At 37.9% G+C, this 27,444-nt stretch overlaps 2 protein-coding genes across 4 annotated transcripts; one reads left to right on the forward strand and one right to left on the reverse strand.

Annotated features, from left to right (window-relative positions):
* Positions 1-3,382: 3,382 nt before the first annotated feature.
* Positions 3,383-5,647, forward strand: LOC136205797 (uncharacterized). Of its 3 annotated transcripts, none has more exons than XM_065996588.1 (2): positions 3,383-3,534; positions 3,994-5,647. In XM_065996588.1, the coding sequence occupies exon 2, from the start codon at positions 4,059-4,061 to the stop codon at positions 5,436-5,438; it is 1,380 nt and encodes a 459-aa protein (XP_065852660.1). In that variant the 5' UTR covers positions 3,383-3,534; positions 3,994-4,058; the 3' UTR covers positions 5,439-5,647. The 3 variants fall into 3 exon arrangements, with proteins under 3 accessions (XP_065852660.1, XP_065852661.1, XP_065852659.1); XM_065996589.1 differs by having other exon boundaries at positions 3,441-3,529; XM_065996587.1 differs by lacking the exon at positions 3,383-3,534 and adding an exon at positions 3,563-3,713.
* A 703-nt stretch (positions 5,648-6,350) lies between these two features.
* Positions 6,351-9,451, reverse strand: LOC136205796 (uncharacterized). The gene is made up of 10 exons (XM_065996586.1): positions 9,316-9,451; positions 8,819-9,057; positions 8,526-8,730; positions 8,355-8,445; positions 8,123-8,268; positions 7,799-8,042; positions 7,575-7,679; positions 7,318-7,500; positions 7,030-7,234; positions 6,351-6,951 (listed from the first exon to the last, which is right to left on the reverse strand). The coding sequence occupies exons 2-10, from the start codon at positions 9,030-9,032 to the stop codon at positions 6,419-6,421; spliced, it is 1,926 nt and encodes a 641-aa protein (XP_065852658.1). The 5' UTR covers positions 9,033-9,057; positions 9,316-9,451; the 3' UTR covers positions 6,351-6,418.
* Between the last annotated feature and the right edge of the window lie 17,993 nt (positions 9,452-27,444).

Genomic DNA, 27,444 nt, shown 5'->3' on the forward strand with positions numbered 1-27,444 from the left:
AAAGCCCGGAGAGATTCTGGGGACTGGACGTAGGCGGTGAGGCCGAACCAGTATAAGTCTGCTGAGTAATCTCTAACCCTTTCTCTTGATATATATATATATATATATATATATATATATATATATATATATATATATATGTGTGTGTGTGTGTGTGTGTGTGTGTTGCTTGCTTAAATTGCTCAGTAAATAATCTGTACAAACTGACGCTGAGCAATCAGAGTGCTGAGTTGGAAGCTGACCTAAAGTGTTATTTCCCAACTCACAATTGAAACAGCTCTAGTCAGTATCTGATTAAAGCTGTCTCACATCTCACTCAGCCTTGCTGACCTAAAGTTGAGTTAAATCGTCAAACATTTAATTAAGTCAGCATTATTAAGCGAAAAAGTTACATTAGTTCCTAACCCCCCTTGGAACTAATTATACTAAGTTACACGTGACCAACACCACCAACTAACATGCCACATCACTTAGCTAAATTAAGGTTAGGGAGAGATTTAAGGGTGGTCATAGGTGTGAGGAAGGGTTAGGTTTCGTGGGTCAGCTTTGAGTGCGGTTCGACGTGCGTCGGGAAAGCCGGATGGGACGAACGAAGCCCTGGAAATTTATTCCAGGGGTAGATCTCGCAGAGACCTACTTTTTTTTATTAATTCGTTTTATTTTGTTTTGTGTAATTTAAAAACTTACATTAAAATTAACTATATAATCTATTTACATATTTACATGAATAAATAAATAAAATTTATTTATCGGGCCAACAAACGTAATCTAGGTTAATTAATACATTTAAAAAATATATAAAGCCAAACTATTAATATGGTGCAAATAATATGTATGACTAAAATGTTGAGAGTGACTCTGTGATGGCCATTAACTGGATGAAGAATAGAGATACTAATAATGGTTTGTGCTCTAATCTTTTTGGGGCTTGCATTGACCTCATCAACAAAGAGTGGGAAGTCCAGTTTGTCCACGTCTATAGAGAAGCGAACATGACTGTCGACAAGCTTGCTAATAAAGCCCTCTTGGAGCCCCGAGGCCTTCACTTGCTTCCTAACTGTCCTTCTTGGGCGAGCCTCGAGTTTTGGCAGGATGCCATGGATATATCGTGGCCTAGAGTTGTCAACCGTGTCTAGTTTTCTTTTTTTCGGTTGTCGTGGTTCTGTTTTGTGGCTTCTTAGGCGTCCGTTGTATTAAAAAAAATATGTATGACTAAAATGTGTCACAACCTAGGTGTGAATTGAATTTATGACTCCATCTATAAAAACAATATAAAATTACTAAATTGGAACAGATATTTAATTTATTTGAATCAAGTTCCATTTATCTTAGCGACTAAGGTCCCTCAAAACAAAATTGAGGGACTACATTAAATCCTCCATCCATATTTGACCTGTAATATTCAGATTTATTGAAACATTAATACAATATTAATATGTTACAATTTGCAATAATTTACAGTTTTAGTTAACGAGTACCTAAAAGTTTTTTCTTCTAATTCAATATTTACATTTGTTTTTTTCAGTTAAAAACTAGTATAATTTTAAAATAATACGATTTTTTGTGAATAACTTGAATTACATTGGTTTTTTTTTAAGTCCGGTTTATATTTAATAGTTATTGAATGTTAAATTCTAAGAAAAAATTGGTTAACCTTATGAAAACAGCTGATCTTGCTTACGTGTGCAAGTCGTCTTCGTAATCCGCCATCGTATTAACTTGTAAAACAGAAACGGAGGTCAAACGGGATCAGAGTCCGACGAACCCGCTCTGATGCCTAAGTCAGTTTGTGATCTTGGCAGGATTGAAGAGTATGAACTAGTTGTGAGATAATAGTTAACGCACCGTACATTTTGTCTATATCTGTTGATAACAACCCAAATGATTCTTTCTAGAGTAAGGAATAAAGGAAAATTAATAGAAATAATGGCAAACCGTTATTCCTTCTAGAAGAGGGACTAAGGACGATTAATAATGATTAACACATTTAATGTGGAATTAATGATAATTAATGCAGGGGTGAATATGCAATAATGAAGAAAAAGAAAGGAGTCTCTATCATTATGCCACGCCACATGGACTATGACGAGACACGCCATAACAAAATACGCCTGATGAGAGCGGCTAAAAGAGACCCGCCATTGTTCTCATGGAGAGCGTACATACGCCTCGACGGTTCTAAAAAATATCAAAAGACGCCTTTATAACCATCCATAAATGAGAATAAATACATTTAAATGACAATTAGTAGCCGTTAAGGGGTAATGATATGATTGTTCGAATACACTATCATTAATGCAAAATGTTACAAAAACCTATATAAATATCCAACAAGCCCATATTTTTGTTTTTCTTTGTTTTTCCATATGAATTCTGATCTTTGCTTCTTTTGAATATATGATATGTCCTACAACTCTGAGGTCAATGAACGTCTTAAAGCTGCCCTTCTTCGAAACGAGCTTTTAGAAACTAGGCACAAGATCTCTATCAGCCTTTAGACTGAGGTAGATTTGAAGAACGCGGTTGAGCTCCTATTGATAAATGGCTTAATACATTTACGAGTCCATGAACTTATCTCAAAAATTTGATTGATTGCTTAAACTTATAAAGTGTTTTATTAACCCCTTTAATTTGTTTAAAATAACCTATTGGCTACATGTATTTGTTTAAACTGATCCAAATGACCTCCTAAATTTGCTTACAATAATCCATTAGCCTCCTGAACTTGTTTAAAGTGATATACATTTTAATTTTTAAATTTGTAAAAAAATTCAAAACTTAAACAATAAATGTATGATTCACGATTCTAAATCTTTAAAATAAATTAACTTGACTTAATTCATTAAGAGCATCCTAAACTTGTCTCAAAAACTTGATTGACTCCCTAAATTTACACAGTGTCGCGTTAGCCCACTCGACTTGCTTAAAATAACCTATTAGCCAACTTTCTTATAGTGATCCATTTGTCCATTGAACTTGTTTAAAGTAATATAAATTTTAACTTGTATAAATCTGTACAAAAATAATTTAAAACTCAAAAAATAAAGGTTTAATTGTTGATTCTAAATCTTTTAAATAAATTAGCTTTCTGTTTTGTACATCATTATAACGTTTTTTTTATAGATTTAGAAATTTAAACTTAACAATTTAAGCAAGTGCAAAGAAATGAGATATCATGGAACTTGAGAGCTTCAATCAAGTTTTTTCTTTGGACAAATTCATCAAGCAAATAAGATATAAACTAATTAACTTTATATTTTTTTTTTATACTTTTAGGACGTTTTTATAGATTTAGATGTATTAGGCCATGATAAAATTACACCATTATGCCATTATATTTTATCCTGCCTTAAATAAGGGGAAGTAGTAGAGGAGAGCGCGTTACACAGTTGTGTAGCAGCGTCGCATGCGCGTGATATAGCACCGATCACTATGCTTATTACCGGATATAAATACAGAGGACAAGTCTCCTAAATCTGGACACATCCACATATCTCCCTTTTTTAGAATTCTTCTCTCTTCTGCCAAAGTAAGGTATTTTCTTCTCCTTTTCTATCACTTGCTCGATTCTTCTTTTCATCTATTAAACCATACAGAGAACAGTTCTGTAGTTTTTTTTTTTCTCTGCTTCAACTGTTGTTTTGTCCATTTTCATCTTAATCATTTCTTTTTTGACGGTTAAATCATCCATATGAATTTGTTCTCCGTCTCAGGTAACTTGAATTCGTATAACATAAATCATCTTGCTGTCATTCTGTATTATTCCGTCCGAGTAATTGTTACTTTATGACCCTTTTTTCCAATACAGACACGGTTTGAGTTTTGGGCTTGATCGAGGGGAGATCAAAATGCATAATTTCCTCTTTTTGTTAAATTTAAGACCAATCTTGTTATCCTTCATGTCTTCAGTACAATTTTCAAGGTTTTGCATTGTTTGTTTAATGAAATTGATATCATGAATCTTAATTGCTCTTCGCATCTTTCTATATTCAGGAGATTTTAGGTCAAGCAAGAAAGGGTTTACATTCGAATTTCGTTTTTTTGCTAACAATCCCAAGATGGAAGACACGTCTGTACCTTCTGGTTCTGCTGTTGAGGTAGAGGAAAGGGTTAAAAAGGAAGAAGTGCATCTCAAAGTCAAGAGCAAAGATAAAAATTCAACTGATGAAAAGGGAGAGGTGGAACTTGAATTGAAGACAAAATCTGTAGAGAAGGAAAAGCCAAAGAAGAAAGAGGACAAGGAACAGAAAGATACAAAGAAGAAGAGTAAGGAGAAGAAAGATGAAGATGAAGGCAAAGGAAACAAAGATAAAGAAAAGAAGAAGAACAAGAAGAAGAAGGGTGAGGTTGAGGAGGGTGAGGGTACTGCTAATGAAGATTCAGAGGTAGATAATGAAGCAGGAAAGGCGAAGAAAAAGGATGAGAAGAAAGATAAGACAGACAAGGAAAAAGAAGGGAAGAAAAAGGAGAAAAAAGATAAGACAGACGAGGAAAAAGAAGGGAAGAAAAAGGAGAAGAAAGATAAGACAGACGAGGAAAAAGAAGGGAAGAAAGCACATGATGAGAAGGTAAAGGAAAAGGATGAGAAGGGGGAGAAAGGTGAGAAGAAGAAGAAAGGAAAGGAGAAAAAGGACAAGCATGAAGACTCGGAGCAAGAAGGAAAAGCGACCAGTGAAGTTAAACGTAAAAGTTTGGATACTGAGGAAGAGGAAGATAAGAAACACGATGAAGAAAAGAAGGTCAAAGATAAAGAGAAGGTAGTCAATGAATCTGAGAAAGAAACAAAAAAAGAGAAGGACAAGGGAGATAAGAAGAAAGAGAAGAAACACATGGATGAAGTGGATGCGGTAGAAGAAGATGAAGGGGAAGAAAAAGAAAAGAAGAAAGGGAAAAAAGATAAGAAGAAAGGCAGCAAACACAAGGATGAAATAGATGAGGAACAAGAGGACGAAGGAGAAAAGAAAGATGAGAAGAAAAAGAAGAAGAAGAAAGATAAGAAGCATGAAGATGTAGTGGATGAAGAAGTAACAAAAGATGGTGAAGACAATAAGAAGAAGAAAGATAAGAAGAAAGAAAAAAAGGACAAGGAAGAGGAAAAGGAACACAAGGATGGAACCAAGGCTGATGTTGTCTCCAGAGAGATTGTAATAGAATCAGAAGCAGGAGAGCAGCAGGATGAGAAAGATAAGTCACAAAAAGGAGGCAAGGATAAGAAGAAAGACAAAGAGAATTGTGACAAGAAAAGGAAAAAGGGCGACAAGGATAATAAGAGCAAGGACCTGGACAAGCTGAAATTGAAGCTGAAGAACATAGATGGAAAAATTGAAGCTCTAATGGAGAAAAAAGCTGACATGTTGCGGCAGATTTTAGAAGCTGAGAATGCAAGCCCTGTTATTGTTGGGTCGGACAAAGATTCTCAAACACCTAATGTGGAATAGCCTTTTCCGCGGAATGATTTGCATGTTGATTTGCCTTTCCCTGTTGTAAGATATAATTTCCAATTTTCCGTGGCACTATATATAGTTCTATACAATTATGAACTCTTTTACTGTTGTAATATGAAGTTTTGTTTTCCTCTTTACAGTTGAATGTGAATAAAGTATGCAATCCTTTCTGCAATTAATAAAACTATTACTGCTTCAAATTATCCTTCTGTCATTAGTTTGCAGTAGAACTGAACTCTTCGTTGTTGTAAATGATAATAATCCTGTATTTAAGCTATTGAATTAGTTCATTATAGACAGTAGTTCATGAGACCTACCGAATCTGGAAGGATTATCGTTAATGTCAAATTTGAATTCTAGGATCTAATTGACTATCAGGTCAGAATGTGGTGTTAATGTTTTTAGAAGTGTATGAAGCGGGTAGTTTGGCAATCATTTTTTGGTTTTCGCTGGACAATCATTTGAGTTGTAGTAATCCATGGTGATGAAGTGATTTCTGTACTGGCGATGTCATTTTCAAGGTCATTCAAAATCTTTTTACATTCCTAATCAGGAGAAGTTGTTAGCAGATCCGGCCAGGCCAGGGAAAAGATACTGGACAAAACAGTTGGTAAGGTTTTTCGTTTTGCTACTAATTGTTGATGTTTATCTAGGCTATTTACCACTAATATCTATTTCAGATATTCTCTTCTTGTTTTGATAAGTAACCTTGAAATTAGCTAGACCATCCTGTGGTTCGAGAGCTTTCAACAGCTGCTGCTACGAAAAGTATGCTGGTCTCCATTTTCAAAGAAATTTAAATGTAAGTTTCTTGTTAAGCCTTCAGGAATTCTGTTCTAGTCTATGAAGTTAACATATGTTTGGATATATTTGAATTATAGAGACCAAATAGACCAAATATGAAGTTTGGAAATATATATCTTGAACAATTTGCCATCAATAAAAACATGGAAACCAAATAACAATATATGGATTTAATTGAATTTGAAATCATATGACATATAATTTTGAGATTTAATTTCTACATTGTTTATAGGTTTAGTGGTGAGGCCGTATCCGAATGGGAAGAGAGGGTCATAATGTTTATCTCCAACATTCATAGGCAGTTGATCCACAGTTTTGAACCATGTACTGGAAAGCTTTCCAGTGAAACCGTAATCACCAAATAGAACATCTGCAACGCCCTGGCCTTCAGTTCCAGGAAGCCATGCAGCAACAAGCGCATCAATGGAATCAACGTAGGGTTGGATTACAACTGGACGGCCAGAAACTACGACGACGACACATTTGACAGCTCCACATACATTCTGGATGGTACTCGTGCCAGGGTCAGCGATTGTCAGGTTCATGCTGTCTCCCTGAGTTTCTGCATACGGGTGTTCTCCAACTACAACAATTGCATACGAGAACTCGTTTGACTTGACAAAGTTTGTGTCAGGGTTCTCCTGGTAGACGACTTGTGTGTTTGTATCAATGGTATTATTTATGGCTTTAAGGATTGTAGTGCCTGTTAAAGATAATTAATAGAAGTCATGTCAGTTATTAAGCTTTATATTTGCAGGAGGTGGAGAGTTGAAAAATATACCAGTTGTTAGATTGTTTCCTGTCAGTCCTTGCCACTGAATTGTCCATCCACCACACTGATAACCAAGATTGTCAGCATGGCTACCAGCCACAAGTATTTTCAGAGCTTTTTTGGGAAGGGGTAGCAATGGCTTATCAGCAGATTGGCCATTCTTCAGCAGCACAAGTGATTTCCTCACAGCTTCTCTAGCTAGTTCTCTGTGTTCCTGTTTCCAAATTACATCAGCTAATTAAGTAAGTATATTCCTTCCGCTGATATGAATAACTGATGAATATATATGTAGCTAACCTGACTGCCAAGCTGGTTCACAAGACTATCATCTGCGTAAGGGTTCTCAAAAAGACCCATTGTGAACTTGACGCTCAAAATTCGTCTTACTGCATCATTAATTCGGCTCATAGGAATATAGTTGTTCTTCACCAGTAATGTGAGACCATCAATGAATTCTAAATAGTTGAATGGAACCATGATCTGCAGCATTAAATTATCAGAAAACATATGAAAACTTGATAAAGCGAAAAAGCTTTGGAAGTAAATTGACTTGCCATGTCAATTCCAGCAGTGATTCCTTCTAGGATGGAGTATGTATAATTAGCATGGGGCGGAGAGGTGATCCTATCAATGCCTTCCCAATCTGAGATGACAAAACCCTGAAAAAGCAATACACAAACATTTGTGTGCAACTCTGAAATTGTTCTTTTTTGTAAGTGATTAAGATGGAATTGATTCATGATCTCTCGTATTTTTTGGTGTTAGGAAATTTTCGTACCTTGAAGCGAAGAGTGTTTTTGAGAAATCTGGTGACCAAGTCGCGGTTAGCATGCATCTTGACACCATTCCAGCTAGAGTAGGAGACCATGACAGTGGAGACACCCTTCATTATGGAATTATAGTAGGCAGGCATGTGAATGTTAAGCAAACCATTTCTGCTTATTACTGTATTGTTCTCGTTAATACCATGTGTTGTTCCTCCATCACCAACATAGTGCTTGGCACAAGCTGCAACTTTTGTTCTGTCAAATGCAGGGAATCACTTTATCTATAATGAAGAAAAGATCTGCTGTCTTAATCATGTAAAGAAGAAAGAACTTACTTGCCAGCAACAAATGGCACACCCTTGCGAGAGTTAGCAGGAATGTCTCCTTGTAATCCAGGTACTATTTCAGTCATTGCTTGAACAATCTTATGATCTTCACTATAGCTTTCATAGCATCTACCCCATCTCGGATCTCTACAGACCTGTAGTGTAAACCCATATATAATTACAGGTGAATAGGAAACAAGTTTTTCTTTTTATATCCGAAAGAAGAACTAAAAAGAGTTACCGCAATACAAGGTGCGAAAGTATAAGGAATGCCTGTAGCTCTAACTTCCAGAGCAGTTGCAGCTCCTATCCTTTTAACAAGTTCAGGGTCCCTGTTTCAATGGCATTCACAACTATGAATCTAAATTCTAGTGAAAGATGATAATGATAATAAAATAAAAAAACAACTTGCCTGGTGGCTCCAAGGCCAATATTATGAGCGAAAATTGTTGCATTGTAGACATTGTTGTGGCCATGAACAGCATCAATCCCATAAATCATAGGAATTCCAAGTCGAGTAGATAAAGAACCCTTCTGAATCTCATTCACCATTTTAATCCATGTTTCTGCAGATGCCTGTTGTGCTGGAACACTTCCTCCTCCACTCAGCACACTCCCTACCAAAAACAAGTTAAAGTAGATTATTTATCTCTGCCATTATTTATAATCATGTATAGGGGTAAGAGACAGATGAATTATTGTTACCAATGAAGTACTTGCTCATGACTTCTGCGGAAGAAACGTTCCGTTCAATCTGTGTCATTTGGCCAATCTTTTCGGCTAATGTCATCCTTCTCATCAAGTCTTTTACTCGAACACCTACTGGTTGTTTTGGATCTTTGTATTTGATGTACTTTGCTTCTCCCATGGTTGCCCACAACACAACAAAACCCACCAAGAAGATGGGAAGTCTAGCCATTTCTGCAAATATTTTCCTTTAGCACCTAGAAAACAAACGAAATGCTGAATCAGAATACCTGTTTCAGACTATTTTTGCATAAAACAAGAAGAAACTTCAAACCATAAATGCAATCAAACAGTGAAAAGAAATCAAATTAGAGAGTATTTATAAACTGTAGAGCATTTTGTATTCCCAATTATCATTCTGATACGTTTCTTCATCCAACATTGGAAGGAAACATGTGTAAGAGAGTTTATATTATGATTTCACCATTTTAATCTGAAGAAAATCTTCAACTTACAGAAGGAAATGAGGGAGAAACAAGAATAACCCAATTCAGAATAGTTTAGGGATAGTCTAGAGATGGTATATGTACACAAGGAATTATTAAATTCAGTCTGAACAGTTGGGATTGGATGAGGATAGAATCAGATGACTTGTCTTAACTAATTTCAGTTTTTAAAATGTTTATCTATTTTTATATTACATATTGATTCATTGACTTTGATTATCTAATTGTCTGGTTTTTGCGTGTGAAAGTTGTTGTGTTTCTTCTAGTTGTTGCCTGCAATATCTTTGAATCCACTTAATCATGTAAATTTAGAATTCAACAGCTGATTTCATAACCATTGGATTGGGGGATTTGTCTCTTTATTTATGGCCATATCAAAAATATTCATCACATGAAATGATTTTCTGCCTTTGGATTTAAGACATCTTTTATAATTTGTGCATGATCAATCATAGTTTTATCAATTGATATTTATTTTAATTAGTTTTAATCAATGCACAAGAATGAAAAGGTAAATATATATATATATAAAAAAAGACAGGACAATAGATTGTTCTAAATGGCTTTGCATTTTTCGTGCATCCAACTATTCAATCAGAAAAGTCAATTCTGAAATACTGCTCAATCATAGCTTGATTAAACACCTATATACCAAAGGAAAAGCACACAGAAACTAAAAAAAATTAAATGGTGTAATACATTTCGAGCTTGTATACAGTTCGATTATTGTAAGTAAGTTTAAGGGCAAATGAACCACTTAAGAAGTTGAGATTAATTGATCAATTTAAGTAAATTCAAGAGGTAATTAGGATGTTACAAAATATAAAAAGGCATTGATTTTTAGGAGATAAAGATGTACTAATAGCACCAAATTTTGGTCAGATTGTTGAGGCTGGCCTAAATAGAATTTATATTATTGATAACTACAATTTGATTTGTAGTAAATGGTGAGTCAGATAGACAATTAATTTCTTAGTTTCAAACTAGAAGAAAAATAAAAAGTGGGTTTGAGATTTGGAAAGCTAATTAAGAAAATAAAGAACAACAAAATAAAATAAATTGCAAAACATCTAATTCAAGAAATTGGGTTCATGTTGATCCTTAGTTTTATAAGATAAACAAAATACTTATCCAAATCTTTAATTAAAGAGACTATAGAGTATGAAACTGATTAAAATATCAAGATTAATTCTAATTGAGATGAAAGAATGAAGCATGTCTAATTGAAGAATATACCGCATTAGGTTTAAAAAAGTTTATTAGTAATAGAAACTGATTAAAATTTGTTCTCAATCAATCTCGAACAAAAACACATTTGCTTAAGATCGATTTTGGCTATATGGTGCAATAGTTAAATATAATTATGAATGGAAAATAAACACTTAGTAACAGAAGATTGAATAGAATTCAAGAATCAAAAGATGAAGTGCAAAAGAGATTCTAAGAGATAATAAATAAATTGAAATTGAAGTATAAAAAACCTCACAACATTAATTAAATGTATTCTCACGCTTAGATTAGAAAATAAAACCAAGCCACACAAATAAAATTATGTAAATTTTAAATTGATCCCAAAAGAATTCACTAGTAGAAACACCTCATTTGTAACGCCTTAATTGTAAATGTTCACTTTTGAGAAAACAGACATGTTATCTTTCCTATTACTAATACTCGAGTATATGTAACGGGTTTAAGGGGAAAGGTTAGTGAGAAAAGGTCTCCCTTCTCTCTAACCTTATCACTTCCCCCCTCCTTGCTTTTCATCCGCCGCCCTCTCCCTTCTATTCTCCTCTTGCTTTCTGGAAAATATCATTTTTTTCCCATCTTCTTCATCTTCCTCACAACAAATCCTAAGTTGTTTCTATCAAGTTGAGGAGGAAGAAGGAAGCTTGTCTTCCTTCTTCCTCCTCCCCCTGTTTTTGTTTTTTTCTGTGTGTTAGTTGTTTTTCTTTTGGTGTGTATCAGCTTATTTTAGTTGGATCTATATTTTATCCCATCTCTGGATCCGTTTGAAGTACATCTGTTGGTTAAGATTTTTGCTTTTGTAATCTTTTCTGTTGTAGCAAGTGCAGAAAAGGTAGATTTTATCCGTAGATCACTGGATCTACGTGGTTGCAAAAGAAAGAACATAGATCCGAAGTTTCAGAATGGTTCAAAGCATGAAGATTGGTCTTCGGTTGTTCTGCTGCGTATATGGGGTTACGATAAATATATGCTTCAACGTTTTTCTATTTTAGTTGTACCTTTAATGGTCTTTTTGGCTCTTCGTAGTCTGTTTCTTGCCCTTGTGGATCTTGTATTAGGCTTAGCCTATATATATGTGAGGTTTTATTCCTTATAATTGTCATCATGTACTATCAATTTTATCTTTTAATGAAATTTTAGCTTTTCCTATCAAAAAAAAAAAAATGTAACGGGTTTTGTTTAAACCCATAATAAATAACCCATAATAAATAAGTTACTTTTACAAATTGACTCACAGACACGACTTTATATACATTTTTGTTCTCTATACTTAACGATTGCTTTTCTCATTATGGTCCATATGCGCTTTCTCCTCCGTCTCGTCTTGTGGCTTGTTTCATATGTTCGTGGAATAATGTTTCTCCTCTATTTGACTAAATAGTATTATGTGCGTGACGTCTTATTCTCATTACGGTCCAAATCCAAAGCATGATAAAGACTCCAGACTCACTTCAACAGGTCTGAAATGTTCGATGCGGCCCAAGCCCAACAATCTCTAAGCTTCTAACATCAGCACCTCAGAGGATCTTCTAGAATCCTACGAGATAAAAGATTCTTCACCGGGTTCAGACTCTTTGAGGGATCAGGAATCCTAGTTCCGTAAGGATTCCCACAGAAGATGACAACTTTAAACGTAATCAAACGCTATAAATACACGTATAAGCACAAGGTTTGGTACGTTAACTATTATCTCTAAACTAGTTCATATCTTTCCATTCAGTGCTAACTTATAAACTGACTTAGACATTGGAGCGGGTTTACCGGACTGTGATCCAGTCTGACTTGTAGACTATCTTGTAGATACCAACACAACGTCGATGGGTCCTGACCCATGAGGTATTGGTCAAGTGTCTTAGTGGGCTTGTCTATTCTGGCCCATAATTCTTATCAATACATATTCTTTTTTTGGTAGGAAAAGGAAAGAAAGGACAAACAAAACACCAAAAAACTAACCTGGGATTAGCCTGGGAAAGCTAACCCCAACCCGATCATCAGAAAGCATAGAAAAAAGGAAGTCCGGAGGCGACGAGAATGTGGAGACTCCTAACATCCTCATATGGCCCTCTGCAGCAAGGCGGTCAGCAACCCTGTTCTGTTCCCTGAAGACATGATCAAAGTTGATGGTGTCGAAGGAAGAACATAACCTTTTGATCCCTTTTACTAAATTTTGGCTGCTCAAACATAAAGCTTTATTTTCAGAGATAATTTTAACTGCTTCCAAGTTGTCAGATTCCACGAGCAGACTTTTTACACCCAGACTTTTGGCGAGCCTAAGCCCAGAGAAGATTCCCTAGAGCTCAGCAGTGAAGGAAGATCCCACTCCTAGGTTCTGAGCAAAGCCAGACACCCAAGCACCACCAGCGTCTCTTAAGACCCCACCAGCCGCAATCCTACCATCTGGCAGACAGGAGCCATCAGTATTCAACTTCACTGTCCCTTCACCAGGTCTACTCCAACCCACTAAGTGAACCTCATTCCTCTGGCTAGTATTAGATAAACTCTCCTCCTTAAAGCTCTTAATAATAGTGTTAATTTTTTTAGAGAAAAAAGCAAGTAAATTAGGAAAGATACCTTCTCCAAAAATATTAGCAATCCTCCACTGCCAAAGCTGGTGACAGACAACGGCAAAGAGAATAGCACCATGCTCCAGCTCAGGCAATAACAAACCCTTAACACCATCTATAAACCAATCATGACTAGGATAGGCCAAGAAATTTGGTAGCAAATGACCCGGTAGAATTTCCCTCCACACATTTTTGCTCTTCACACAATCTCTAAGAGCATGGCAGGTAGTTTCAGACTGGACTATGCATCTACTATAAGTATCAGCCTCTACTAAATGCCGTCTTTTCCTTTCCACGTTTGTAAGCAACCTGTCTTTAGCACCAAGCCACAGGAAACTCCTAATACGACAGGGAACCTTCAAGGCCCAAATGTTCTTCCAAGCGACAGAAGGAGGAGAGTCCAAGTTGATATAGAACGCCTCAAACGCAGATTTACAGGAATAGGTCCCGTTATTCATAAGGGACCAACAGTGAATATCCTCATCTTCCTCCTTACTACTCACTTTAACTCCCATAATCTTCAGGAGCATTTCCAGATTTAGGCAGGCCTCAAAATTCGACCAAATCCAATCTCCCTCTGAGTCCACCACATCAGCAATACTCCAATTATGGATCTCCAGAGGCGGAGGAGAAGTACACACCTCTAATAAAGGCTTCATCCCCAGCCAGGTGTCGTTCCAAAAACTAATAGATTTGCCATTGCCCATCGGCCAACCAATCCCAGAGCAAAACTCTGAGAACATTGCATTAACTCCTTTCCATAAGAAGGAACAATTAAGAGCTCTCTCTTTAGGGCCCCCAAAACCTTATCCTTTCTGTATTTCCCACACAATAACCGAACCCATAGAGCCGACGGGGATTGCCACATTCTCTAAAGAAGCTTCATTAACATAACTTTATTATTGTCTCTAGCTTGTTTAATCCCTAAACCTCCCCTATCTTTAGGTTGGCAGACTTCTTTCCAAGGAACCAGATGAACTTTATTCCCCTCTTCCAAGTTTCCCCACAAGAACCGATGATTGATTTTATCAAGGCCATTAAGAACAGGTTCTGGCAACTTACAAGCTTGCATTAAGTGATTGGGAACAACACAGTTCACCGATTGGATCAAGGTAAGCTGGCCCGCCAGAGAAAGGGATTTAACTTTCCAATTAGCACACTTCTTATTAGTTTTGTCAAAGATCTCTTTAAAAGAAGCTTTCGAAACTCTATCACTGTGGAGAGGAACCCCCAGATAGTTACCAAAGGCCTTGGTTAGAGGGATATCGAAAATCTCACTCAATTTATTACAGACTCTTTGGTCCATATTATTAGAGCACAACATCCTAGACTTTTGGATGTTAAGCTTTTGACCTGAGGCAGAACAAAAGTTAGTAAGGATATCCATGATCACACCAATTTGCTCCTCACTTCCTTCCACAAAGATCATCACATCATCAGCAAAGAACAAATGAGTGATAGGGGGACATAATTTATTAATGGAAACCGGATGAAGCCTCCCAGTGCTAACAACATCTTGGATAAGATGAGTAAGCCTCTCCATAATGATAACAAATAAGAACGGGATCATAGGATCCCCCTGACGGATACCCCGGGAAGGAGTAAACTCCTCAGATAAATCCCCATTAATCAAAACTTGGAAGACATGAGAAGAGATACAAACCTCAATTAATTTTCTCCAATTATCCGGAATCCCAGCTCTCTCCAAACAGTCCAGAAGAAAACTCCAGTTAATCCGATCATAAGCTTTTTCCAGATCCAACTTAAGAGCCACAATACCACGCTTACCCTTTTTGACCTTCATCGAATGAACCATCTCCTGTGCAATCATAATGTTATCCATCATCTATCTCCCCGGGACAAAACTACCTTGATTCTGGCTAGTAATCTCAGGAAGAATACACTGAAGTCTATTAGCCACGATTTTGGTAACCACTTTATAAATCACATTGCAAAGACTAATAGGTCTCATCTGTAAGAAAGAGGAAGGCTTCTCCACTTTAGGAATCAGGACCAGAAGAGTTTTATTCACAAGCCTAATATCCTCAGACCCTTCAAAAACCCCTTTAATAAAACTGTATACTCCCTCATTTACAGTTTCCCAATGCTTATGATAAAAGTCAGTCGGGAGCCCATCAACCCCAGGAGCTTTAGAAGCACCTATGCTAAACACTGCCTGGCCAATCTCTTTCAGATCAATAGGGTGAAAAGCTTCAATAACCTTATATTCACAAACCGTCGAAAACGTAGACCTAGACAGAGCTCCATCCAAATCCACCGGGTCTTCTTTAAATAACTCTTTGTAGAAATTGAGGGCCAAAAGACGGATCTCCTCATCCTCATAAACCCAATTACCATTAGGATCTTTGATAGCATCAATCCGATTTTTATGTCTTCTGATAACCGTAGACAGATGAAAATACCTTGTATTACGATCTCCATCTTTAATCCAAGACTTCCTTGTTTCTGAAACCAAAGTAACTCCTCTTGCTTCAGCACTGCTTCCAACTCATTATAGAGGGATCTAAGGAGACAACTTAGACTATGATCAAACTTGATTTCTAAGATACGTTGGATGCCTTCCATCCTTCTCAGAATTTTCTGTTTCCTCCTGATAATATGGCAAAAAATGTTCTTATTCCAGCTCACCACATTACTTCTGAAACCCTCCGCAGCCAATAAGACATTAGAATGGGGTTTCCAATTATCATGCACAAAGTTCTTAAACTCCGGGTGAGATTCCCAAGCCACAAGATACCTAAAAGGTCTTTCCCCTCTCGGACGAGGAGCCCTCACCAATCTGACTAGGATAAGACAATAATCTGAATGAAGGAAGGGAAGATTCAACACAGCCGCATCCGAAAACCTGCTCTGAGCAACTCTATTGGCATAGACTTTGTCCAAACGAACAAAGGTACTATTACGTTTCCAAGTAAATTTATGTCCAGCAGCACCAAGATCTGTAAGACCACACAAATCCATATCATTTCTATGATTAAGACACATATTAATATAGTGGTTCCCTCCCCCTCTTTGATCACTCATGACCGCGATATCATTCAAATCACCGGCAACAAACCAGGCCACCACCATACTCCTACTTAACGAAAACAAAACCCCCCAAAGACGTTTACGATTGGCCAGAATAGGATCAGCATACACAATAGTGATAATGAGGGGTTTATTACCAGGGTAAGTAACTTTACTATGAATAAATTGTTTATCCATTTTTACAATATCAAATTGAACCAGATTAGGCTTCCAAAAAAGCCAAATACCACCAGCTCGGCCAATAGCCTCTACTCTGACACACTTCCAACTTCTAAATAAATTAACCACCTCATCTGCTTTAGCTCCACTGATCTTAGTTTCCAGTAAAGCAAAACAAGACGGGTTGAACTGTTTAATTAAATCCTTAACATGGATACGGGTCGCATTGCTTGCCGCTCCTCTAACATTCCATACAAACAAATTCATCAAAAGAGGACAACAAACACATGCCCAACCAAACTAAACCAAATATTTGTTTGGGGCTCCTACGAGCCTAGAAGATGTAAATGCAGACCCCCTTTTTTCCATGAAACCAAAAGAAGTTTGGATAGTTTTATGACTACCCTTAAGCTTCTTCATATTCATCTTATTAACCCCTATGGTTTTCCCATTTCTAGCCTCAATACTGAGTTTAGAAAAACTAACCTCTTTATTCAACTCTGAAACTTGAGGAATTTGAACCAGAGGACCATTCTGGGAGACTTCTTTGGATTCAAATAGAGGGTTGACTGTCTCCATATTATTTTCAGCTGGATCTGCAGGTTCTAAGTCCGACATCTCTAACTCTGCTTGATCATCAATAGGTTTAGGGTCTTGCTCTTCATCCACGGGAAGAACCCCAAATCTGGAACCAGAACATACCTCCAAAGGGTTGCTAGAAGTCACACCTTTCTTTGAACTAGCTAACTCCTTACTGCCATAATCACTCTAGAGCAGGATCTGATCATTAATAATGTCAGGAGGGAGATTATTGGCAATAGGAGCGCGTGTCCTTCTTCTCCCAAAACGCTTTGCAACCATCAGGGTCCGAAACTCCTCCCATCCCCTTGGATACCCTCATCCTTGGCTATGATAACATCAACAACATCCTCCTTGACCTTCCTCTTCTTAGGACAACCCTCATAAGTATGTCCAAATATCCCACATTCATAGCAGATATTATGGATCCCTTCATACTCAATAAAATATATTGTATGTTGTAAACAAAATTTAGACAAAAGGGGTTTAGCTAGATCTATTTCAATACAAACCCTAGCAAATTTGCCTCTTTCAGCTCCAATAGTGGTTTTATCCACATGATGGACTCTCCCAACAAGTCCAGCAATTTTCTTTAGGAATATTTCATTATAATACTCAATTGGGAGACCCAGGAATCTCACCAAGACAGAACCCTATTAACTGAACAATCCCTAGGGTTAAAGTTAGGGACCCAAGGCCTTATGGCCAGAACATGATTAGATATAATATATGGACCCCATTAATAACCACCTCATAATCCTCAGCCTGTGTAAACTTAATCACATAATAATCATTTTCTAAATCAGTGATACTGACTTTCCCTTTTTTAGCCCATTGCGCACGGATTCTTTGAGCAAAATAATTAAATCCAATTTTTTTTCCCTAGGACAGTCACTATTAGGGACAACTTCCATTTAGAACGCAATGACCGTTTATCAGCCGAGGTCAAACGAATCACCGGACACAACGGGTCTTGTTCCTCATCCTCCTCATCTGAATCTGATAGAATTTTGTCTAAGTCTTCCTCCTCCATCCCTCCGTGTAAGGATGGATCCTCCTCCACAACACCCATGACCGTATCCTTCCAAGATAATTTAGTCAATCCTGGGCACAAAGAGGAAACAATTGCCTCCGAAAGGCCCCCCATCGCAACCTCTTGGCTGTAACCCAAAATTCCCGAATCCTTCACCCCCAACCCTGCACCATGTGTTGGTCCCGTGTAATGTAATAGGATTAGTTCCAAGGGGGGGGGGTTAGGAACTAATGTAACTTTTTCGCTTAATTGCTGACTTAATTTAATTCTTTAACCAACTTCAGTTAGTTTAGGTCAGCAAGGTTGAGCGCGATGCAAGACAGCTTTAGTCAGAAGCTGACTAGAACCGTTTTACTTGTGAGTTGGGAATTAACACTTAAGGTCAGCTTCCAACTCAGCACTCTGATTACTCAGCGTCAGCTTATACAGATTATATACTGAGTAATTTAAACAAGCAACACACACACACATATATATATATATATATATATATATATATATATATATATATATATATATATATATATATATTGGGAGAATGGTTAGAAATTACTCAGTAGTCTTATCCTGGTTCGGCCTCACCGCATACGTCCAGTCCCTAGAATCCTTCCGGGCTTTTTCAATCCACTACTGAGCTCTTTAAAGGTAGAGCACAAACCGTTTACAAGCAATTGAGTATGCAAGAGTACCGTCCTCTATTCGTCTACTCAACCCTACTGAGCGTTATAACCAAACACTAAGATTTTCTTTACCGCTGAGTACTAAAACCGAGTACTCAGCACCACTCTCTCAATCTTTACAATTGATACAAATTTGTTCTTTCTAGATGAAGAACACTTTAGATGAATACAAATTCAATTTAGACTTTTACACAGAGATAGGATTTGGGTGTAAGAATTTGCTTTTTCTTGTTTGTATGTGCTTGTATGTATGCTTTTCTTTTTGTACTTCGGCAAAAGATCCAAGTGATGAACTTGTCCTTTTATAGTGAAATCTGATGCTTCAATCATTTGAATTCGGATGTATTCGTTGAATTCAAACGGTCTTCTTGCGTCATTGATAGGGGTCAAAAACATCTATCTTTGGGTACGGTTTTAGAACGGTTTTTTAGCGTTATTTAGTTAATAAGCGAGCAATTCTCGCATTTAAATGCTTTTGTGTGAGTTAGTTAGAAATTGGAAATGTTTTATTTACTTTTCGTTGTTCAGGCTCGTTTTATGATCAATTTAGGCAAATACGGCCAAAATGGCATGCTTATTATAATTCCGTTATCTTTTGAAGCTAATTGATCCATCAAAAGTCGCACCAAACGAAGCGTTTGCTCAAAATAAGCGATTGGCGGGTCAATTTAGCCTTTGGACTAATGTTGTTTAGAGTTTATGTGCGTGTGCAGGTTAAAACATGATCAATTTCAGGCAAAAATCGTGTCTCGGGGACCCCCGGCAGTCGCTCGGCGAATTGAGCATTGGTGAGCAGCCCAGGCGCTGCTCGGCGAGCTGCCCAGGCACTGCTCGGGCACTGCTCCTGCTCGCGACGAGCAGTGCCTGCTCGCCGAGCAGCTCGCCCTGCTCAGCGAGCAGACCTGCGGGAATTGGTCAAAAAGACCAATTCCGCCCCCACAACTCCACGATCGGTCCCACGACTTCCCACCTGCATAAGGACACGAAATAGGTCAAGAAGAGGGCCCGAACCGCGTCTATAAATAGGATTTTTCCAATGTAAATTAGATATCTTTTATCTTTTGTAATTTTCTTAGCTTTTCATCTTGAGAAATCCTCTCCACCTCCTCCATATCCTTCAAACCTCCATTGAAGACACCTCCGAAGCTCCGCTCACCGAGGATTGCTCAAGCTCCATCCTTAAGTCCTAGGAAGACGCCTGCATTGGTAGACAGGTTCCCTGAAAGGGATTTTTCTTCTTTTATATTCTGTCTAGCCTCTGATCCATGTTATGAATCCTAGGCTCATTGTATCTTCGTGACAATACTTTCATCTTTGATATATATTATAGTTTTTGTTCATTCAATTGTTTTAATGCTTTAATCTTTGTCTTACGCTTTGTCTGATTGGTTTAACTCATTCGATAATCCCAAAATTAAGTTGGCACATATTGCGAGCTGAATCTGACCTAGTCAGTTCCTATAGGATTGACGACCCTATAGAAGATTAAGCCCAAATTGCTGAGCCTTAGAGCTAGTTTCGGCCTTACAAGGGAATCACGAACTAGGGACTTTAGGAGGATAGGTCGGGTTAATCGCCTCGGACACAAGTGACTTAGATTTTAATTCAATTTCTTAAACAATCTATTTTCATTATCATCGTATCCCTTCATGTTCCTTCGGATAATTGCATTGGTAAAAGATCACCTAGGAGTAGTTTAACTTAATTAGGCGTAGAATAACTTAGTTAGAATCAGATAACTTAGCTAGGAGTAGTATAATTCAACCTAGGAGTAGATTAACTTAAGAAAAACAAACTCAAAACCCCCTAAGCCTAGATAACACCTGAAACCAAGTAACTCGATACTTGCAGAAATAAATCCTGTGGACGATACCTGGACTTTTTCAAAAATTTATTACTTGATAACGACGGGGTACACTTATCCCTAAGATCGGCCTCATTCACGTGAGGCCGCGTCAAGTTTTTGGCGCCGTTGCCGGGGATTTATTTCTTCTGCAATATCGAACCAAAGGTCGATTTGTTAGTTTAGGCATTCCTTTGTGAATATCTTTGTTAATATCATCTATACTTGTTTATAATACTTATACTTGTTCATATCATACTTGTTTATATTTGTCTATAACTTATACTTGTCTATACTTATACTTGTTTATATCATTTTTTTTACTTGTCTATACTTATACTTGTTTATATCATTTATACTTGTCTATACTTATACTTGTTTATATCATTTAGACCTATCTATACTTGTTTATATATACTTGTTTATAAATAGCTTATACTTGTTTATATATTACCCTTTATACTCTTCTTTTTGTGAATATTTGTTTTTTTAATTTCTATTGTTATTCCTAATGATTCTTCTTTTTGAGAAAATGGCTAGAAACAATGGAAATAAGGAATCTGTTACGCATTTGCTTAACTTCCTATCTACCCACGAAGACCAAACTGACGATTTGTATGCCTCAATTAAGAATTTATGCATACAAAAAGGGATCCTAGTTGATTCAACCGCGGACGGATCAATTAAAGAACCCAATTTGGCAGGTCAGGTTGATCAGGTAATATCTTTTCCTATTAGCAATGAAGAACTGATCCCTAATTATGAGAAACCAAAAGTTTCAATGTTAATTGAAGAATCAATTGAAATTGAACCTCTAGAGAAGAATCCAAAAATAGAAGAGTTCGGGTTTGCTACATGTCCAGAAATTTTCATTCTCTTTGATCTACCTAGAGAATCAAGAAGGGAGCAAACTAAACTTTTTTCATAATTTATTTAAATTTGATCCTTTGTTTTCATTAAAATTCTTTGAAACTGATAATCCGTTTTGCAGGTACGGATTATTTATTCAGGAATTTGAATTCCTAACGCGAATGTCAGCATACACCTAGGAGGGAATTCTATGTCAAGCTCACCGACTATAACGTAGCGCTTCTTGGGAGGCAACCCAAGTTCTAATAAAACTTTTCAGGTTTATTTTATTTATATTATACATTGATCTTTTAGTTTAGTTTTCTTTTACGTTTTTTTTTAGTGTTCGGGTTTAAAAAAAAAAAAATTTCTCGGACCCCCTGCCTGCCAGCTCGCCAAGCTGGCCTCGGCGAGCTGGAAAAAAACTTTAAAAAAATTATTTTTTTCCCCGGACCTCCTGCCTGCCAGCTCGCCGAGCTGGCTCGGCCAGCTCGGGCGAGCTGGGCACTGCCGCTGGGCACTGCCGCTGGGCACTGCGCCCAGCCCGCTGCTCGGCCGAGAAAAGCAACGGTTCGGGATTTTTTCCCGAACGGAGCTGAAATAAATAAATAAATAAATAAAAATTGGCACCGCAAATTATCAAGTTTTTGGCGATTGCGATAAAATCAGTAGGTTGTCTTCTCCACCCTAACTTTTTGCACTTGTACTTTATGGTTTGTGATGCAATGTTGGAACTTATTGCATATTTTTAGTGTGAGGAGGAGGGGTAGACAAACTTACAAAAATTGTATAATTTTTAAAATTTTGTTGCGTCGTGTCTAGTTTAGTTTTGCGTTTTTCGGGTTTTATTTAGGTTTTGCATGTTTAGGACCTAAAACCGTGAACCTCCTTCGAATCTAAACTTCGTTATTTGTCCTTGAGGACTGAGAACCGAATCTAAGATTGCATGACAACTAGTTTAGGTGTAGGACACAACCCTTGTATCTGTAAAAGCATGAGCTAAAGTTTGCATTTAGACCCTACTTTTGAAGAAATGCTAAAATCATTACTTAGGTAGATAACTTAAGAATTGAAGGCATGTGATATTAAACTTGAGTTTGGGGAGAACTAGTAAACACAAAATTGAAACCCAAAGAATTGTGAGTTGAATTTGAGCCCAAGAGCGAACATCAAAAAGCTCTTTTTCTTGACATTTTTGTGTGAATGCTTTGACTTGTGGAAAGATTACAGACTTTGCACCTAATACTGTGTTGAACCTACATGCAATGATTTGAGATGATAAACGATGAATCAGCCTCATTAGAATTAACCCTTTTCTTTACCTTATTTTCTTTTTTTCATCCACTCTAGGAAGCCCCTTTGAGCCTATATTTTTGTAGTTTATAGATTTTTCTTTCGTTCTAACCCAATTTTTGCAAACCATTATTTGGTTTGCTACTTAACCCTAAGTTTTTGCAAAGCTCACATCGAGCCTTTGTCGTTTCTAGCGCTTTATCTTTGTTTATGGCATCATAGTAGCAAGCCAAAAGGCTAAGAAGTGAATGAGCATCACTATCCCAAAAAGAAAAAAAAAGAAAAAAAAAGAGAGAAAAACAGAAAAAGAAAAGAAAAGAAAAGAGACGAACAAAAAGGGGAGAACTTCATTCCCCAGTTCTTAAAATCAAAACGTCTCAAGAAAACGTCCTAAAAAAGAATAATGAATGAATAAAAAGCTCAGTCACTTCATATTTGCTAAAGCCATTTGAACTTTGTTTTTCTAGCGCTAGAACTATTAACCATTGTTGTACCTTTAACCCTCTAACCACATTACAACCCCAATTCGAGGCTGTTTTTGATATCATCGGAGTCATATAGCATAGTAGAGGAACTCGGATGAACGTGCAAAATCAACGTAATCCTAAGCAAGAACATAAGCCGAGAGTAAACACTTTAGCCACCAAAATTGTGTGAAATGAGTGAACTACCTATGGTGAGGTGTTTTACTTAGCGATCCCCTCAAGCTCGTTTAATCGAACATGTGTCCTTTTTCTTAAAACATATGACCTATGATAATTGAAATGCGGCTTTTGGATATCGTGTCTCTACTTTGTATTTCCGAATGCATGTGATTACAGATGCTCGAAATTGTGTCAAGCACCTAGTCAAACCGGGAGGTTTTCTAGCTTGCTTGTGATTGCGGGTTTAGTTTTTTAGTTTACTTGGGGACAAGTAAAGTTTTAAGTACGAGGAGGTTTGATAGGGGTCAAAAACCCCTATCTTTGGGTACGGTTTTTTAGCGTTAGTTAGTTAATAAGCGAGCAATTCTCGCATTTAAATGCTTTTGTGTGAGTTAGTTAGAAATTGGAAATGTTTTATATACTTTTCGTTGTTCAGGCTCGTTTTATGATCAATTTAGGCAAATACGGCCAAAATGGCATGCATATTATAATTTCGTTATCTTTTGAAGCTAATTGATCCGTCAAAAGTCGCACCAAACGAAGCGTTTGCTCAAAATAAGCGATTGGCGGGTCAATTTAGCATTTGGACTAATGTTGTTTGGAGTTTATATGCGTATGCAGGTTAAAACATGATCAATTTCAGGCAAAAATCGTGTCTCGGGGACCTCCGGCAGTCGCTCGGCGAATTGAGCATCGGTGAGCAGCCCAGGCGCTGCTCGGCGCGCAGCCCGGGCGCTGCTCGGCGAGCAGCCCAGGCGCTGCTCGGCGAGCTGCCCAGGCGCTGCTCGGCGAGCTGCCCAGGCACTGCCCAGGCACTGCTCGGGCACTGCTCCTGCTCGCCGAGCAGGCCCTCAAAGGCCTGCTCGGGCGAGCAAGGAGCCTGCTCGCGACGAGCAGTGCCTGCTCGTCGAGCAGACCTGCGGGAATTGGTCAAAAAGACCAATTCCGCCCCCACGACTCCACGACCGGTCCCACGACTTCCCACCTGCATAAGGACACGAAATAGGTCAAGAAGAGGGCCCGAACCGCGTCTATAAATAGGATTTTTCCAATGTAAATTAGATATCTTTTATCTTTTGTAATTTTCTTAGCTTTTCATCTTGAGAAATCCTCTCCACCTCCTCCATATCCTTCAAACCTCCATTGAAGACACCTCTGAAGCTCCGCTCACCGAGGATTGCTCAAGCTCCATCCTTAAGTCCTAGGAAGACGCCTGCATTGGTAGACAGGATCCCTGAAAGGGATTTTTCTTCTTTTATATTCTGTCTAGCCTCTGATCCATGTTATGAATCCTAGGCTCATTGTATCTTCGTGACAATACTTTCATCTTTAATATATATTATAGTTTTTGTTCATTCAATTGTTTTAATGCTTTAATCTTTGTCTTACGCTTTGTCTGATTGGTTTAACTCATTCGATAATCCCAAAATTAAGTTGGCACATATTGCGAGCTGAATCTGACCTAGTCAGTGCCTATAGGATTGACGACCCTATAGAAGATTAAGCCCAAATTGCTGAGCCTTAGAGCTAGTTTTGGCCTTACAAGGGAATCACGAACTAGGAACTTTAGGAGGATAGGTCGGGTTAATCGCCTCGGACATAAGTGACTTAGATTTTAATTCAATTGCTTAAACAATCTATTTTCATTATCATCGTATCCCTTCATGTTCCTTCGGATAATTGCATTGGTAAAAGATCACCTAGGAGTAGTTTAACTTAATTAGGGGTAGAGTAACTTAATTATGCGTAGAATAACTTAGTTAGAATCAGATAACTTAGGTAGGAGTAGTATAATTCAACCTAGGAGTAGATTAACTTAAGAAAAACAAACTCAAAACCCCCTAAGCCTAGATAACACCTGAAACCAAGTAACTCGATACTTGCAGAAATAAATCCTGTGGACGATACCTAGACTTTTCCAGAAATTTATTACTTGATAACGACAGGGTACACTTATCCCTAAGATCGGTCTCATTCACGTGAGGCCGCGTCAAGTTTTTGTTCACTGGTCAGCATACAGTTTTGCAAGCCAATCTTGTCGTCTGATTTTAGCAGGCGTCAGGCTTGTCTTCTTCCACCAGGTTCGTCTTCTAGCGCCAGTTTCGTCTTTTAGCCACATGCCAATTGACCCATGCGTCTCGAAACTGTCTGCTTGCGTAATTCCAAAGCTTCTGAATTGGCACAGATCCTTGTCGATTTTTGTCTTTTAGTTAACGGATCATTGACGCTGTCCTGATGAACACTCAGCTTGACTTTAATAGACGTTACCTTCGATCTTTATCTTTGGCGAGGCTGAGTCACGTTCTACTCAGCTTCTTCGGTCAGCTTCATCTTCAAGCATTTGTTCTGAAGAAGACTTTTCTTCTATGATGCTGAGTTGTGTTCTACTCAGCTTCTGTGGCTCATGCTGACTTCGTCCTGTCTTACTTTTTATTTCTGTTCTCATTTATACATATACTTATCATTGAACAAACATATTAGTACAATTAAATCAAAGCACTTAAATTTAATTGTCTTTAATCATAGAATTAACTTAAATAATTTTGTCAAATCAAAATCATGTGGAAAGGTGTTTCAACAAACTCCCCCATTTTGATGTTGGCAAAAATATTTAATTGTGGAACTCAGCATCGAAGTTCCCCATGATTGATTTACCTTTTATTCTTCTGAAGTTACTCCCCCGTAAGGGTTGCATCTATTGACTTAAATTAAGACATGCCTTTATTGACTTAGTTCAATTCTAGACCTTTTAAGATCTAATTCAGATGAGCCTAGGTCAGCGTTCAGAAGCTGGTCAATTCATGGAACATAGTTATTACTCAGTGTCAATTATAAATGTCATAGTTGTGTGCTGAGTATATTTTACTTGTATTTTCCTTATATTTACAAGATTTAATTTGTTGTTCAATGAATAGTTAGGTATGACAGATCAGCATATAAGCACAATAGGTAAGCATCGCATATGTGAAGTCAGTTTGGATAAAAGATGCTTATATAGATAGTCAGCATAACAAACTAGAACATGCCAAATATAAAGTTACAAGTCTAAGACTATTTCTAATCTATCTCTTTATGTTGACTTGAACTTGGTTGGATTTGCCTTTGCCCTTGGCAGTTTTTTGTTGCTGACTTGGGTTACTTGGGTCAGCAGAAGTTGAACCAGGCTTCTGCTGAGTTCCGGCAGCTGACTGAGATATCTCCCCCTGTTTCTGCTGAGTTCCAGCAGCTTGCCTTAGGCGTTCTTTCTCCCCCGTTTTGCCAGCATCGAGTGTTGGAAGAGGAGGATAGAAGGTCCCCTGTTGAACAGCATGAGTCAGTTTTGTTGAGTACAGTTGGAGTTGACTCGTACTCTCCCTAAGACCTTGGAAGACTTGTAGGCCATCGAACATAGTGGAAGCGGGGATCTTAATATTAGTACTGAGCATGCTTAGCAGATATTCTTGAGATTTCCCGATCCAAGTTATTGACTCTGTCATACGGGCATATGATTGATGATACATCCTGAGTAGGGCAGTGTCATATTGTTGACGTTGAGTGTTTGTGTGCCGGACCTGCGTAAGGGTAGATTGAGTGCATTGCAGAATCTCATTTGTCTTCACTAGGTCAGTGTCCATTTCCTCTCTATTCAGGTTGAGTAAGCGAATGGCTTCACCAATCTGTTCGATGGAACACTGAGAGGAGGAGGAGATCAGGTCACGAGCTCCGGTCAGCTCAGAGGTCAGCTGGGAGAAGTATTGATTGACCTCAGCAGAGGTTGCATATGTTGAGTTCACAGCTGATAAGACATTAAGTTGACCTTGGATGGCGTTCATATGATTCACCAGCATCAGCTGGAGTTCGGCCAGCTTCAATATTGACTCTTGCTTGGGCTGTTGAGATGTAAAAGACGTCATGACACTCATCAAGTCTTTGAGACCCTTGATTTCGGCGAGAAGCTGAGTGACAGAGGAGATTTGTGTTGGCTCAACATGAACAGACCCAGTAGCATCGGCATTAGTTTGATGAATATCCTGAAGTAGAGCTTGAGCTGAGTCGATAATCTTCCTGCCAGACTCAGAATCATTTAAGTAGGCATAGGATTCATCAGTTTGTGGTTCAGAGGCCGAAATCTTGTCAGCACCGGATGGAGGAGGTTTTTGGTGCTGGGAAGTAGAGGTGCCAGCTTGGTCGGCAGCTGCACTTTTATCTAGGTCAGCAG

This window comes from Euphorbia lathyris, chromosome 9 (assembly GCF_963576675.1).
Source record: "Euphorbia lathyris chromosome 9, ddEupLath1.1, whole genome shotgun sequence".
NCBI classification, from domain to species: domain Eukaryota; kingdom Viridiplantae; phylum Streptophyta; class Magnoliopsida; order Malpighiales; family Euphorbiaceae; genus Euphorbia; species Euphorbia lathyris.

What these genes read in the sequence shown, in the direction of transcription:
- LOC136205796 (XM_065996586.1), bottom strand. Translation starts at nt 9,032, where the DNA reads ATGGCTAGACTTCCCATCTTCTTGGTGGGTTTTGTTGTGTTGTGGGCA. An exon ending in CATGAGCAAGTACTTCATTG is followed by an intron (nt 8,731 to 8,818) that starts GTAACAATAATT and finishes TGTTTTTGGTAG; the next exon opens with GGAGTGTGCTGAGTGGAGGA. An exon ending in CTTTCGCACCTTGTATTGCG is followed by an intron (nt 8,269 to 8,354) that starts GTAACTCTTTTT and finishes TTTACACTACAG; the next exon opens with GTCTGTAGAGATCCGAGATG.
- LOC136205797 (XM_065996587.1), top strand. Translation starts at nt 3,692, where the DNA reads ATGAATTTGTTCTCCGTCTCAG. An exon ending in GAATTTGTTCTCCGTCTCAG is followed by an intron (nt 3,714 to 3,993) that starts GTAACTTGAATT and finishes TTCTATATTCAG; the next exon opens with GAGATTTTAGGTCAAGCAAG.